We start from the raw sequence: 14,645 nt of genomic DNA on the forward strand, positions 1-14,645 counted from the left end.
TTTTTTGTCTGTTTGGTTTGCTTTAGAAGTGCTGAATTTATGTGCAATCTTGAAACAAACCTCTTAAAAAGAAAATGGGAAAGAGTGGGTATAAACAATAAAATTAACTTCTAAATGGAAATTTGCTCGGGATTTACTTTGTAAAAGGGCAATGCTGCAGATTTGTGTCACTGTTGTGATCCTTATATGCTGTTACTAGCACGGTGCAGCTAGGAAAGCAATGTGACTTTAACAGATACTTTTTGTCTTGTCGAACATCATTTTACTAAAAGTTACTACTAGTGTTTTAAAATGGGCAAAAGCCAATAGCTGTTGACTCTCTGGATTAATGTAGCTGTGTTCATGTTTGCCTAAGGAGAGGCGAGCTGTGCGACAGAATGACTGAACAAGGATACCTTCCTCTCTTGAGAGAGATACTGGGTTTCTCATGGGTCTGTATCCCACAGACTCTCAGATGCTGCATTCCTGGTGTGGAACATGGCCGTGTCCCTGCCAGGCCTGAGCAGAGCTGCCATGCTGCCTGCCAGTTCAGATATTGGGGGAGCTTTTCCAGTTTCAGCATAAATGAATTCAGTGCTGAGAAGCTACGAGGGCTGTGAGGAGAGGAGGAGGGTGGGGCTGGTTTATGGTGGTTCTTCACTGCTCTGCTGTACACCAGCTTCTGCTGCTGAGCCGGGACCTGGACAGAGGTGGCTGTTTCTACTTGAAGAAATTATGCTGCAGTTCTGGGATGTTTGCAGAGGTGAGCAAACTGAGTGCTGGTTGCCCTGGTGGGTGGGTGGATGGATAGATAGAAACTAACAAACCAACCCAAACTTTGAATGGAAACTGGCTGTAGACATCAAAAATAAGAAAGGGTTCTTCAGGTATGTCAACCACAAGCAGAAACTGAAGGAAATCATAGGCCCACTGTTAAACAGTAAAGGAGAGTCAGTCACCAACAATGCTGAAAAGGCAGAGGTTCTCAACACTTTCTTCACCTCTGTCTTTACCAGCACTGTTGGGCCCCAGGCTTTGAGAACAAAATTCCTGGTTGATCCCAACCTAGACCTACCGTCAGTGAAGGAAGAGTTACTACGTGAATTATTATGGGAGCTTGACCCCTACAAATCAATAGGCCCTGATGCCACCCATCTGAGGTTGATGAGAGAGCTGGCTGACATCATCGCAAGGCTGCTCTCCATAATCTTCGAGAAGTCATGGAGAATGGGGGATGTCCCAGAGGACTGAAGGAAGGCAAATGTTACCCGATCTACAAGAAGGGCTCGCGGGAGGATCCAGGTAACTATAGGCCCATCAGCCTTACTTCAGTCCCTGGGAAAGTTGTGGAACGAATCCTCCTGGGGGCCATCACAAGTCAAATGAAGGCTGTGATTGGGAAAAGCCAACATGGCTTCACTAAAGGCAGATTGTGCTTGACAAACCTGGTGGCCTTCTACAACAAAGTGACTTGCCTGGTTGACATGGGATGGGCAGTGGACATTGTCTACCTGGACTTCTCCAAGGCCTTTGATACAGTCCCCCACAGCCTCCTTCTGGAGAAATTGATGCATTATGGCCTAGACAAGTGGTTTGTGTGGTGGGTGGGGAATTGGCTGACAGGCCGCATCCAAAGGGTGGTGATAAATAGCTCCTTTTCAAACTGGAAACCTGTTACAAGTGGGGTCCCCAGGGGTTGATATTGGGCCCAATGTTATTCAACATCTTCATAAGTGATCTGCATAACAGGATCAAGTGTATCCTGATGAAGTTTGTGGATGACACCAAGTTGAGCGGGGAAGTAGACACTTTGGAAGGGAGAGCTGCTCTGCAGGAAGATCTGGATAGGCTGGAAGAGTGGGCCAGCAAGAACCTTATGAAGTTGAACAAGGACAAATATAAGGTCTTGCACCTAGGAAAACATAATCCTGGAGTGCAGCACAGAATGGGATGCACCTGGCTGGAGAGCAGCTCTGTGGAAAGGGACCTGGGGGCCCTGGTGGACAGAAAGCTCAACATGAGCAAACAGTGTGCTGCTGCGGCCAAGAAGGCCAACAGGATGCTGGGTTGCATCAAAAAGCGCATCAGCAGCAGAGATAAAGAAGTCATCATCCCACTCTACTCAGCGCTTGTCAGGCCACACCTGGAGTGCTGTGTGCAGTTCTGGTCCCTGCTATACAAACAGGATGTGGCCAGGCTGGAAGGGGTCCAGAGAAGGGCCACCAAGATGATCAGAGGACTGGGAAGCTGCCATATGAGGATAGGCTGGGAGACCTGGGTTTGTTCAGCCTTGAGAAAAGGAGGCTCAGAGGGGATCTCATCACCACGTACCAGTACTTAAGGGGCAGCTACAAAGAAGATGGAGACCCCCTTTTTACAAGGAGTCCCATGGAGAGGACAAGGGGGATGGACACAAGTTGCTCTTGGGGAGATTCTGATTGGACATGAGGGGGAAATTTTTCACAGTGAGGACAGTTACCATTGGAATAATTTCCCAGGGAAGGGGTTGACTCGGCCACGTTGGACACTTTCAAGAGTCGTCTGGTCAGGGTGCTGGGCTATCTTGTCTAGACTGTGCTCTTCCCAGAAAGGTTGGACTAGATGATCCCTGAGGTCCCTTCCAGCCTGGGATTCTGTGTGCTGTTAAAAATATGCTGAGGTTCCCCTCAAGTCTGGAACTAGACCCAAATGGTAAAACAGACTTAAGGGGTTTTTTTTGGGTTGGTTGGTTTTTGTTTTGTTTTGTTGTCTTTTTTTTTAAAGAAATATGGTAAGTCTTGGAGCTTTTCAGGGAGGTGAAATGCTTTGTCTCCAGGAATGTGAGACCTTTTCCACACTTCTGTATTCTTGCAAATTACCCAATTTTAGTGCTATCATGGTGCCAGTCAGAGAATAAAATATGGGGGAAAAAAGTGTCCAACAGGCTGAACTTAAAGCTTTTTTTTTTTCAATAAATATACCTATTTCCATAGTAATAATATGTTAATTCCCTGAATGATTGACTGAATGATAGATCAATACAGGGATCACTGTGATAAAAGGAGAACATCCTTTTAAGTGCTGGAACTTTTCCTTCTGATGGCCTGTGGAGTATGGAAGACATTTGCTGAATTTGCATCATTAGAGTGGTTAAACGGAGCCTGAAAAAATGCAGTGAGCCCTGAGGAAGTTGCCTCTTGGTCTTATTCGAGCTGTCACCAGTGATCAGGCTCTTCTGAGGTAAGAATGTTTGTCTTGTTTTGACTTTATCATAGAATCACAGAATGCTTTAGGTTGGAAGGGACCTTTAAAGGTCACCTAGTCCAACCCCCCTGCAGTGAGCAGGGACATCGTCAACTAGATCAGGTTGCTCAGAGCCCCGTCCAACCTGGCCTTGAATGGTTCCAGGGTTGGGGCATCTACCACCTCTCTGGGTAACCTGGGCCTGTGTTTCACCACCCTCTCAGTAAAGAATGTCTTCCTAATATCTAATCTAAATATACCCTCTTTCAGTTTAAAACCGGAGTTTTAAGGTTTTGAGTTGTAAAGTTCTGAGGTTTGGAGCCCTGACTCTGCTTTTCACCCATCGTCTACCCCACAAGATTGAGAATTCCACCAGGGCACGAGCACTGCAGCCCAGGCTACCTCCAACCTTGACCGCGCCGATAAGTTCTGCATTAGTGTGCAACAGGTCCAGCAGTGCCTCTCCTCTGGTCAGGCTCCCCATTACCTGCACTTGGAGTGCTTGCAGTTTGCTGTGCTGCTTTTCCAGCAGATGCCCGGGTGGCTGAAGTTCCCCAATCAGGATCATGGCCTGCAAATGTAATTTAGAATTGCTTGCAGAAGATTGAAAAATATGTATGTATAAACGGGCACAAAAGTTTCACATGGCAGCTCAGCCTAAGTGCGCTATCGCTACTGGCTGTGGCCTTGACTGGGGGCTTGAAAGGCACAATGCTGCTGCCACCGGTGCCCCTGATGGCTTTGGAGCCTAACGATATAGAAAGCAAGCCTGAGCTTTTGCCGTTAAGCTGGGCTCAGACGATTTTTAAAAGCTGCCCCAGAGAACCTGCTTTTGTGCATCCAAGGTTGTTCCTTTGTTTGAATAATAGAAAATAGTTGTGCACTGATGAAATAGCTGCTCTGCCCTAGGATGTGCTTTAACCCACATATATGCCAAATGTGCTTGTGATTATGGGTCTATTTTGATCTTAGCACAGCGAGCACACGGCAAAGATAGATGGCACTCACTCCCTTCCCTGTCCTTCCCCACCAAGATAAGTGCCCACGGGAGACAGGTTGCTCCTACCTTGAGCTGAAGCTAAAAAAGAAAGTAGTATGGATTTGCATGGCTTTGTCCGAGATGCCTTGAAGTGAGTACAGCCTAAGGGCCTGTCACAGGAATTACTGTTTGATAGGGATAGTGCTGAATACTCATCATAGATACAGTCAAGAGATATATCAATATATTCTCTCCAGTTCCTTGGGTGGCAGAGTAGCTTCTAACCCCTGTTCTGGCTGCTGCAAGCGAGCACAGCAAGGCCAGGGACCACCAGGGCAGCTGCTTTTCGTCTCGGCCCAGCTGTAGGCTGTGCTACTTCTTTCAACAGTGCACGGTCCTGTGATCCATACAGTCAGAGCTGGAAGTCATGGGACTGCCTTTGCTTTCGTCACCAGTTGTCCCAGAAGACATCATTTGATGTTATTTATGTTGTGTGTGATAACGGCTCAACAAACCAGCTAAGGATGTGGTTTTTTTGTTGTGCTGATACTAGTTATTATTTCTAATAATAAAGAGAGCATTGTAGACAAGAATATGAAAAGCAAGTGGACTGCTAAACTATGGAAAATATATTCTATTTACAGTCATTTTTCACACTATTTTACTACTGAACTGAAATGGGGCGAGTTAAATGGCAGTTTCATAGCTAAGATTTGAAAAAGAGCCACATCATAAATAAAATTGACTCTTCCCATCTTCACACTTATGCATTGCTGAATTCAATTTAAGTGCATGAAGAAAGGATTGTTATACCATAAAAATGCCTCCTTCTGCTGCTACTGCCTAAACAGACAAAACCTTCACTCATCGGTGTCACATACTAAGGAGCCGGTAACAGTGGTTATTGCACATTTCCTATGTCCGTTTCCCCCAGAATTTTCCGAGGCTGACTTTATATGTGGTTTTAGTTTAAATGTTTTACCCTCACTGCATGTTTGTAATAGAAGTGGGTTTAGGGCTAAAGTTGGTGCCTTTTTAAGTACTTTATATATTATACTGATGTGGGGAAAAAAAAAAATAAAATCCCACAACCCCTACCTTTTGCTCAGCTGCTCTTTAGTTCTGTGAAACAGTATTTGTTTAGCGATGCGTGTTTCATTCACTTGTAGATTGTGTTGGCTGAATAAACAGGTATCATGAAACCTAAACACACAGATTTGTGGTCATTTCTTTCCTATACCTGAGCTCAGCCTGGTTTCATGAGCATATACTGTGCATGATCACGGTGCCTGTGCGCAATTGTCTCATCCTTACCTCCGCAGTCACGCCACAAGCTCTTGGTTCATTTACTTTGTCAGGTTTTCAAATCCTTAGGGTGTTCCCCAGCACCGGGTGACTACAGAAGATGCAGGCTGTGCCCTAGTGTTTCAGAAACCGGCAAATTTAACCATAGGGAGGCAAGGCATAATGAACAAACAGCCCTCTGCTTCCCATACAGACTTGTTGACTATCTGGTGGGGGGCAGTGTAGGTACAGCTGAAAATAGATGAGGTCTCATTTCCCTGATGAAGAAGTTTTAACTTAAATTCAAAACCAGTTTTGTCCTGGTTTCACTCCTACACACACTGCAAGTGCAAAGGTGAGCGCATGCGTCCTTAATCTTGCTATTGCTTTTGCCCTCTTTTATTTTTTCTCCTGTGCTGAACGCTAACAACCTGGTCCTGAGCGAGAAGACGACACTAAGAAATTGGTGGGTATATGTAATGACTTGTTTGAAACAGACTTCAGTGTCAGCCTACAGTGCAGTGGTTATAATCAACTGGAAGTAAAACTATTTAAAATAGGGTTGGGGGGGGGGGAAAAACATAGTTATTTTCCGAGACTTATTTTTTTTGTGACATTTTGCAATAATTTCATGAAAGCTCCTCATTTTATATATTACATCAGCTCAACAATTTGATATAACTGTACATAATGAAAGGAAATTGCAGGCTATGAAATTTTCTTTAGACCTTTTAACATTGTTCAAATTTTTTTTCCCCTGCATAGGTTCTTTAATGGCAGAAGAACTGAATATCATGTCAGCAACTGACTATTAGTTCTTGGCAGAAAGGTTTGCATGGGCATTTGTGACAACCTGGCAATGAAATAATAGAGTTGGCTGACTTCTACAAAGACAGAAACTTAAATGAGCTCCGTCTGAAAGTAATTGCTTTCAAAATATAAAACCATGATGGCAGAGGAAGAGAGACGAGCGTGTGTGCCTGCGTGCGGTGAGGGGCAGGGCGGATCCATCATTTATCTCTGGGTACAGCACCACTGTGAGAGCGGTAGCTGTGGAAGCGGTAGCTGGAGCACAAGACTGCCTCTACGGACACAGCTACGCAGAGCAGCGTGCTGGCCTGCCGGCTGTGAAGGCTGCCAGGTCTGGAAGCACTGGCAGATCCCTGTGTCTTCAGCAGGATGGAGCCCGGGAGCTGCTGCTTGGGACAGAGGGCAAAACACTTCAGCACAGAGCCAGCATTGTCTTGACCCACATTTGAGTGCACAGTGTGGATGTAAACTACTGCACGGTACCACTACTAAAAAGTGCCAAATTGTAAGCTTTGACTTTCCTAAACCATGTTGCTAAGCTTGCAAGCAACTGTAGCACCATTAATGTATTAGTTTAGTTTAATATCCTGGAAATAAACCAGGCTCTTTTCGCCACCACGGTTAGGGAGAAGCTGTGGTTTGCTACAGGGACTGTCTTCCTCTGAACATAAGAATGCAGAGCAACTTGCTTCATAAATGCAACTGCCAGTGGCGACAAATGTAGAAAAGGTGGGAGAATTCTCACAGGCTAATAACAAATCCTGTTTCCTCTAGGTGACGATTACAGAAATTGGCTAATTCCTGGGTGATTTTCACTGCAGCTAAACACAAAAATGCAGAACTATTCAACCAAACCCTTTACTATCAACACTGAGGCTCTCCTTGACGTGCACTTCCCCTCTCCAGCACTGTCAAAACTCCCAGTTTAGAAAATCAGTTCCAGGCTAGGGAAATAGTTCAGCATTTCAAGCTAGCAGTAAGCACTAGTTGCTTCAACTTTGCATTCTTCCTCCAGCAAATTACAGTCAGTTGCAAAGGAAAGGATCCGTGCCACCAAGCACAGGCTCCATTCCTGAATTCGTAAACACTTCCTATGGCAAGCACGAGCAGTTATGCTCCTTGTGACCCTGCTGCGTTAGCATGCAAATAAGCTGACTTACAGGGGCGCGGAAGGGTCTGCACTGTTGGAAAAAAGGGCTGGTTGCTCCCCACTAGACACACTGTTAGTCCCATTGGCAAAATTTAATGACAGTACTTGAACTTATAACCAAGAAGCAACGGCAATGCTGATTGTACAGAGTTTCTCTGGCCATTGCCCAAACATCAGTGTCATTTTAAAGATGAAGCTTATAAAAATGCACAATTCTCTCCCAAGATACTGTACACTATTCCAGAGGTTAAAAACAAAAAAAAAATCTTTCATGAAAAAAGTCATTGCATTATTTGTATACATCAGTCTACGTAATCATGTTCACCTAGAAAATCTGTGCATTATAAACCATTTCCATGCAACGCAACAATTTCTTATTTCAAAGGTGGTATAAAAAAGACAACACAGCAGTCCTAACCACTAGAACACTATATGTAAAACAAAACAAATGTGCATCCTTTTATTGAACATTAGATGAATAAAATACACTAACAAAGACTCAAAAAGATGTAGATTTTTTGTTTCCACCAAGTGACCACAGTACCAAAAGATACAGGTAATGTGAAGTGTGTGCAGTGGATGTGGTGGGAAGGGGGGTGTTGGGGGTGTGTGGAACATTGCCACCAAGAATGAAGAAAAGGCTGAAGTACTTAATGCCTTCTTTGCCTCAGTCTTTAATAGTCAGACCAGTTATCCCTGGGGTATTCAGCCCCCTGAGCTGGAAGGCAGGGACAGGGAGCAGAACAAACTGCCCCATAATCCAGGAGGAAGCAGTTTACAACTTCCTGCTCCACCTGGATACTCACAAGCCTACGGGGCTGGATGGGATCCACCTGAGAGTACTGAGGGACCTGGCAGAGGAGCTCTCCGAGCCATTCTCCATCATTTACCAACAGTCCTGGTTAACAGGGGAAGTCCCAGACGACTGAAGGCTTGCCAATGTGATGCCCATCTACAAGAAGGGCCAAGAAGGAGGATCTGGGGGAACTATAGGCCTGTCAGCTTGACCTCGGTACTGGGGAAGGCTATGGAGCAACACATCTTGAGTGAGCTCACCAGGCCCAAGCAGGCCAACCATGGGATCCCACCCCGCCAGCACAGCTTCATGAAAGGCAGGTCCTGCCTGACCAACCTGACCTCATTCTACGACCAGGTGACCTGTCTAGTGGACGAGGGAAAGGCTGTGGATGTTGTCTACCTTTAACAACATCCACAAAGCCGCAAAGTCTTTGACACCGTCTCCCACCACATCCTCCTAGAGAAGCTGGTGGCTTATGGCTTAGACAGGTGTATTCCTCACTAGGTAAAAAACTGGCTGGACGGCCGAGCACAGAGTTATGGCAAATGGAGCTAAATCCAGTTGGTGGCCAATCACGAGCGGGGTTCCCCAGGGCTCAGTGTTGGGGCCAGTCGTGTTTATCAGTGATCTGGATGAGGGGATCCAGTGCACCCTCAGTAAGTTTGCAGATGACATCAAGCTGAGTGGGAGTGTTGATCTGCTCAAGGGTAGGAAGGCTCTACAGAGGGACGTGGACAGGCTGGATCTATGGGCTGAGGTCAGCTGTCTGAGGTTCAACAAGGCCAAGTGCCGGGTCCTGCACTTTCGTCACAATAACCCCATGCAACACTACAGGCTTGGGGAAGAGTGGCTGGAAAGCTGCCTGGCAGATAAGGACCTGCAGTTGCTGGTTGACAGCCGGCTGAACATGAGCCAGCAGCGTGGCCAGGTGGCCAAGGAGGCCAACAGCATCCTGGCTTGTACCAGGAATACCGTGGCCAGCAGGAGCAGGGCAGCAATTGTGCCCCTGTACTCCACACTGCTGAAGCCACACCTTGAATGCTGTGTTCAGTTTGGGCCCCTCAGGACAAGAAGGACATGGAGGTGCTGGAGCGTGTCCTGAGAAGGGCAACGAAGCTGGTGAAGGGTCTGGAGAACAAGTCTTATGAGGAAGAGCTGAGGTTGTTTAGCCTGGAGAAGAGGAGGCTGAGGGGAGACCTTATCATTCTCTACAACTACCTGACACAAGGTTGTAGCGAGGTGGGGGTTGATCTCTTCTCCCAACAAACAAGCGATAGGGCGAGAGGAAACGGCCTCAAGTTGCATCAGGGGAGGTTTAGATTGGATATTAGGAAAAATTTCTTTACTGAAAGAGTGGTCAGGTATTGGAACAGGCTGCTCAGAGAGGTGGTGGAGTCACCACCCCTGGAGGTGTTCAAAAAATGTGTAGATGTGGCACTTTGGAACATGGTTTAGGATGCCTGATGGTTTTGGGTTGATGGTTAGGCTTGATGATCTCAGAGGTCTTTTCTAACCTTAATGATTCTGTGATTTTAGGCAAAGTGCCTCTTCAACTGCTTGTTTGTTGTGCTAACCTGAGAGAGACTGCTGTGTTTAAAATGACTGTGATGTAGTTTCTGCATCTAATAACTCAGTATACAATCACCTTGCAAGCTTAAGAGCACTGCACCTATAAAATAGTGTATCTATTGCATCAAAGTATAAAGTGTGTCGCTTACAGTTTAAAAATCTATAGAAAAAGTTTGTTTTCCGTACAAAAATGCTGAAATTTTGTCAAGATATACATTCTGAGATGTGAAATTTAACACATTCCCTACGACAGGGAAAGGAGGCTATAAACGTGAGGCATTATTTAGCTGCAGCAGTGACCACTGTAGTGGCTAGTCTGGGGAACTAACACAGCACAAAAGTTTCTGTATTTAATTATGCAACATCACTGCTTGATTGATGCTAGTAGCATGAAAAAAGCACCACGGAGAGTGTGTTTTGGTATAACTGATTATTCATGGGCTGCTTTCTAAGTTGGTGGAGGCCCATTGGTGTATCGCAGCATGGGATAGAAAGAGTGGGCGAAGTTGTTTGCCTGCGTGCAGCTGTAGTCTTCTTCAGTAGATGGAATCATGCAAGCCAGAAGTAAAAGCAGTAGAAAGAACAGCTGAAGAGGTAAAGCTGCTCGTAATACACGGTAAAAGAAGGAGGAAGACCGAGGAATTGCTTGAATAGGTTGTGGATGGCTTTCACCTCTGAAAAGGAGAAAAAAAAAAAAACAGAAAAAGAAAAAACAAGACACTTTAGAGTTTGAATTTAAAAAGTTGGTTTAAATCCCCCTCTAGGGTTCCCACTACCCTTCAAGATTCAGGGCTGTGTATCTACAGGAAAATCCACTGCACATGAAACACTAAGCATGCAAGACTGCTCAGTGGGAAGCCAGCTGCTGGCTTGGGTTTACTGTTCCCACTACTGAAGAAGACACATTTCTTCATAATAGCTTAGATCAGTGAGTTTTTACCCTATTTTCAGATGCAAACTTAAGTTTTCCCAGCAGACAAACCACTCTAAATACATGTTGAAGTACAAAGGAAAGCCACCATTCAGACTGATTAAGCTTCTCTCTGCCCTGGCATTACTGAGATCTATCCTTTGAACAGACCCTAATGTACTGGGCATGAAGTTCTCCCTTTGCTCTTCATGGCCTGTTTGTAATAAGTGGCTCTAAGCTGCAAGTTTCTTTGTCCAGGTATGCTGGTGGAATTAAAGGAAGATTTAAAATTAAAATATTTCCCCATTTACCACAAAAATATTTTCTCAAGAATACAGACAAGCCAAGGTTGCAAACTGGTGCAGAGGTCTAGAAGCAGGACTGCTAAAGGAAAACCATTCACCACGGTGCTGCCCAGAGCTGGTAGGTAGAGCAGACACTACAGGTAGGCAGAAATCACCTCCACCTATGTCAACCTATGAGGAACGACTGCCCAGGTTTCTGCTGGCACTCAGCTCGTCCCTGACATTTTTTCTGTCCTTCAAGAGATCAGGCTAATATAGAATAATACCTTGTGCTGCTGCTGTTCCTGCCATCTGCAGTTCTTCTTATGGTCATCTGTTGAGAGAAATAGCTTTTAGTATCCAGGTGTCAGAACCTACAAGGAATTTCTCTTTCTCAAAAAAGACAGCTGTAGACTCCTGTTGTAAATTCTGTAATAAGATATATACATCTAAAAGATAAAGTGATTACATTTGAGGAAATTTCAGGCTAAATATGTCAAAATATGCTATATGCTGATAGAAAACTATTAGAAAAAACACTTGCCTTCTTTACAGTAGGGCTGGATTTCGTCGCAACTGGATTATAGACTCCTGAATCCAAGTCATCTGGAACTAGCAGGAATGCTCTGGTATCCTAAAAGGTAACCACACCTTCCTCTTTAAAATGCACGTTCAAAACTCACAACACATGAAGTGCAAAGAGGCACATTTCGTTGCCTCTCTGTAGGTGCACAGCCCACTGCCTCTTCAGATGTGCATAACTAGAGGTAAACAGATGCTCCAGTTCTCCAGCATGAAGAAATATTTTAATATACACAACCCAAAGGAGTTACAATGGAACAGCTGCGTACAGGTATTAACTTGAAAATATCTCCATCTGAGGTAGCAATGTACTGCTATGAACAACAGCTCCCATGTGTTTATTACACATTCCTAGCTTGATAGCTGGTATGGATCATAGGATAATTCAGGTTGGACTAGATGAACCTCCTGAGGTCCCTTCCAACCTCCTGCTCAAAGCAAGGTCAGCTATGAGACCAGACCAAAAGCCTTACTCAAGGCTTTATCCTGTCTGCTCTTCAAACCCCTCAAGGATGGAGACTGCACAACCTCTCTGGGCAATCTATTTCAGCAGCACAAGGCTAGTATGCTATTGAAGTTTTTCCCATAGGCAGACTAAATTGTTCTTTTTTCAGCTTATGAAGGTGGAAGCACCCAGGTTTTAAGTCAGTCTTTTATAAATACCTTTACTGTTAATATGTTATTACTTTTCCGTAAGAAAGATCCGTGAACAAGTATTTAAACTCTGACTCACCAGATTTCCTTGTATTGTTTTTAGGTCATGTGAAACTTGTTCAATAAGCTGTTTCAGTTTCCTTCCAATCACATGGACCTTCTCATCAGCTTCAATGTAATCACCATCTGATTTAAGCAGCAGGTACGAAGTGAGTTCTTGAAGTGAGTTTACTTTAAGCTGTTGTTCCAGCAGCTCTTTCTCCAGTTGCTTAGAACAAACAAACAAAAACCAGTGCAAGAGACTGTTAATCTAAATTTTAAGGATGTTCTCATAAAAGGAGGAACTCTGGAAAGCTTTAAAGAACAACTCAACCTGCCTGAGCATCTGCAATACATACGAATGGCTATTACAGCTACATATGAAATGAAGTTCTCTTGAAAAGACTGGTTGTACTGGCTTGAAATAACATTTAGAAATAGTTCTAGTGGTAATTAATGCATATGGAAAAGACATTACACCTTGGAAATTGGTAGTCTTACTCCAGCATAAAGACTGTTCATAAGGATCTTAATTATGATGTGTAATTACAGAAAAAATGCTTCATATAGGCAATACCTTAGCCCATTTCAGAAACCTGCCATGTGCCTGAATACAGCAGGTTCAAGGACAGGCTGCAGACATCTTGAGAAATAAACATATTGCTCTTCATTTTGTAGTGAGAGCTACTGACTCACTGGAAGAGCTGAGGTGCTGTAGTTAAGACTACACCTACCATTAGCTCCTTTTGGCATTCCAGTATTGTATTGAGGTCAGCGTTTGGATCTATGATTTGTGCTTCACTCCTTCGACTATCAGCACTTGCTAACCACAGGATTAGTTTTTGGCTTTGATCATGGAAGTCCTAGAGAAACGAAAGATTTGCACATAAGAGAAAAAATGCTTTTGTAGTGCTTTCCCCTGGCTTTGTCTACAAACAAAATGACCAGCCCAGATTAGACAGAGCCAACAACAAATTCATAATCAGTGAGGCTACCACAATAGTTCAACTATTCCACCTATGTGATAAAAGGTTCAAAGTTTGTAAGTTCAAAGATATTTTTACCAAACCCTTTAAACCCAACAGAGTCAAGTCTATAAGAAAATAAAGCATCTCAGATTCTGAGCCACCATTCCACTGGTGTGCAGGAATTATTCCTCTGTCCTCAACCCTTACCCACCCCACTGCGGCACCCCAGAAAGGAGTCTTCCCTTATAAGCTGGCATGCGGTATGCACCTGGCAATGCAGTAGGGCTTGTTGTAAACCTTTCCTCCAGTTGTCCAATGCACGAGTTGCTTTCTCCCAATGCAAATTCACCTTCCGAAGCCTGTTCTGAAGCTCTTTGAACTCTGTGCTATCTGCTTTCTGGAATTCTTTGCTGCTCAGGTTAACAGAAAGCACCACTGTCTTGTAGTTATCGAATGCTTTAAGCATGTCCTGGTAGAAAAAGCAGATTAGGAGCTTCTATGAATGGTGAAAAACATGTTGTTTATTTACAATACAACTACACCCTCAAAAGAGTCACAGGTACTGGGGAAAGCTGTTTGAATCTGGTGGCTTTTCAGATACTGCTAAGGAACATGTATTAAGGCACATGGCCTTTTTTATATTATCTTATCCTTTCTTAACAGCAAAAACCTTCACTTTGAAGAAAAAAATCTGGTAGGGCCTGTGCTTCTCCCTAACTCACAGGCATTATGGCTTAATCCACATCTACCCTTCATTCCTCTGAGCTGCCTCTTTCCCTAACACTTGGACAAATATTCCCATAGGTCATCACATGGTATTTCTTCTTGATGTATGAAGGTTTTGCTGCCTCAGAATCCCAGAATAATGCTGAAAGGGAGGGACATCTGGAGGTCTGTACTCCATCCTCCTGCTCCAAGTAGGCCCAATTTCTCAGGGTCTCATCCAGCCAATTTTTGAGTAGGAGATTCCCCATCCCGTCTGGGCCCCTGGTCCTACACCAGGCCACCTAGTTGTGGGAAATTCTTTTTCTTCTCTCTAGTCAGAGTTTCTGTCAGCCCATTTCTCTGACTTGTCAAGGTCCCCCCAGATGGCAGCCCTGCCTGCTTTCCTCCTCTCCCTTAAAACTGCAGGGGAAAATAGTACGGGATTTGCAAAGTCATGGCTGTATCACCTAACCACCTTTATGTAAAGTTAGAGCCCATATTTTTGAAGGTTTAAAAAAAAAAAAAAAAGAATGCCAAACCATACCTCATACCCTCAAGAAGTTTACAGTTTGAATCAAGGGTACTCAGTCTTTTTCAAGTTGTGGGCTCTTGCAGTAGAAACGTAAGAGCTGCATGATGAGTTCTGCAACCAACACAGCTCAGATTGCTTTTCTTAGCAGCCTTTGTAACTACGAGTGTCAATCTATATAT

General features: G+C 44.3%; 1 protein-coding gene across 1 annotated transcript in view; it reads right to left on the bottom strand.

Moving 5' to 3' along the window:
- Positions 1–7,501: 7,501 nt before the first annotated feature.
- Positions 7,502–14,645, bottom strand: part of SYNE2 (spectrin repeat containing nuclear envelope protein 2) — a 197,669-nt gene continuing 190,525 nt past the window's right edge. Inside the window, exons 112-117 of the mRNA XM_064460954.1 lie at positions 13,498–13,698; positions 12,996–13,124; positions 12,302–12,490; positions 11,531–11,620; positions 11,274–11,320; positions 7,502–10,466 (exon numbers count right to left, since the gene is read on the bottom strand). Coding sequence (XP_064317024.1) covers positions 10,241–10,466; positions 11,274–11,320; positions 11,531–11,620; positions 12,302–12,490; positions 12,996–13,124; positions 13,498–13,698 — 882 coding nt within the window. The 3' untranslated portion in view covers positions 7,502–10,240. The remainder of the gene's footprint in view (positions 10,467–11,273; positions 11,321–11,530; positions 11,621–12,301; positions 12,491–12,995; positions 13,125–13,497; positions 13,699–14,645) is intronic.

Source organism: Phalacrocorax carbo, chromosome 9 (genome assembly GCF_963921805.1).
Source record: "Phalacrocorax carbo chromosome 9, bPhaCar2.1, whole genome shotgun sequence".
NCBI classification, from domain to species: Eukaryota; Metazoa; Chordata; class Aves; order Suliformes; family Phalacrocoracidae; genus Phalacrocorax; species Phalacrocorax carbo.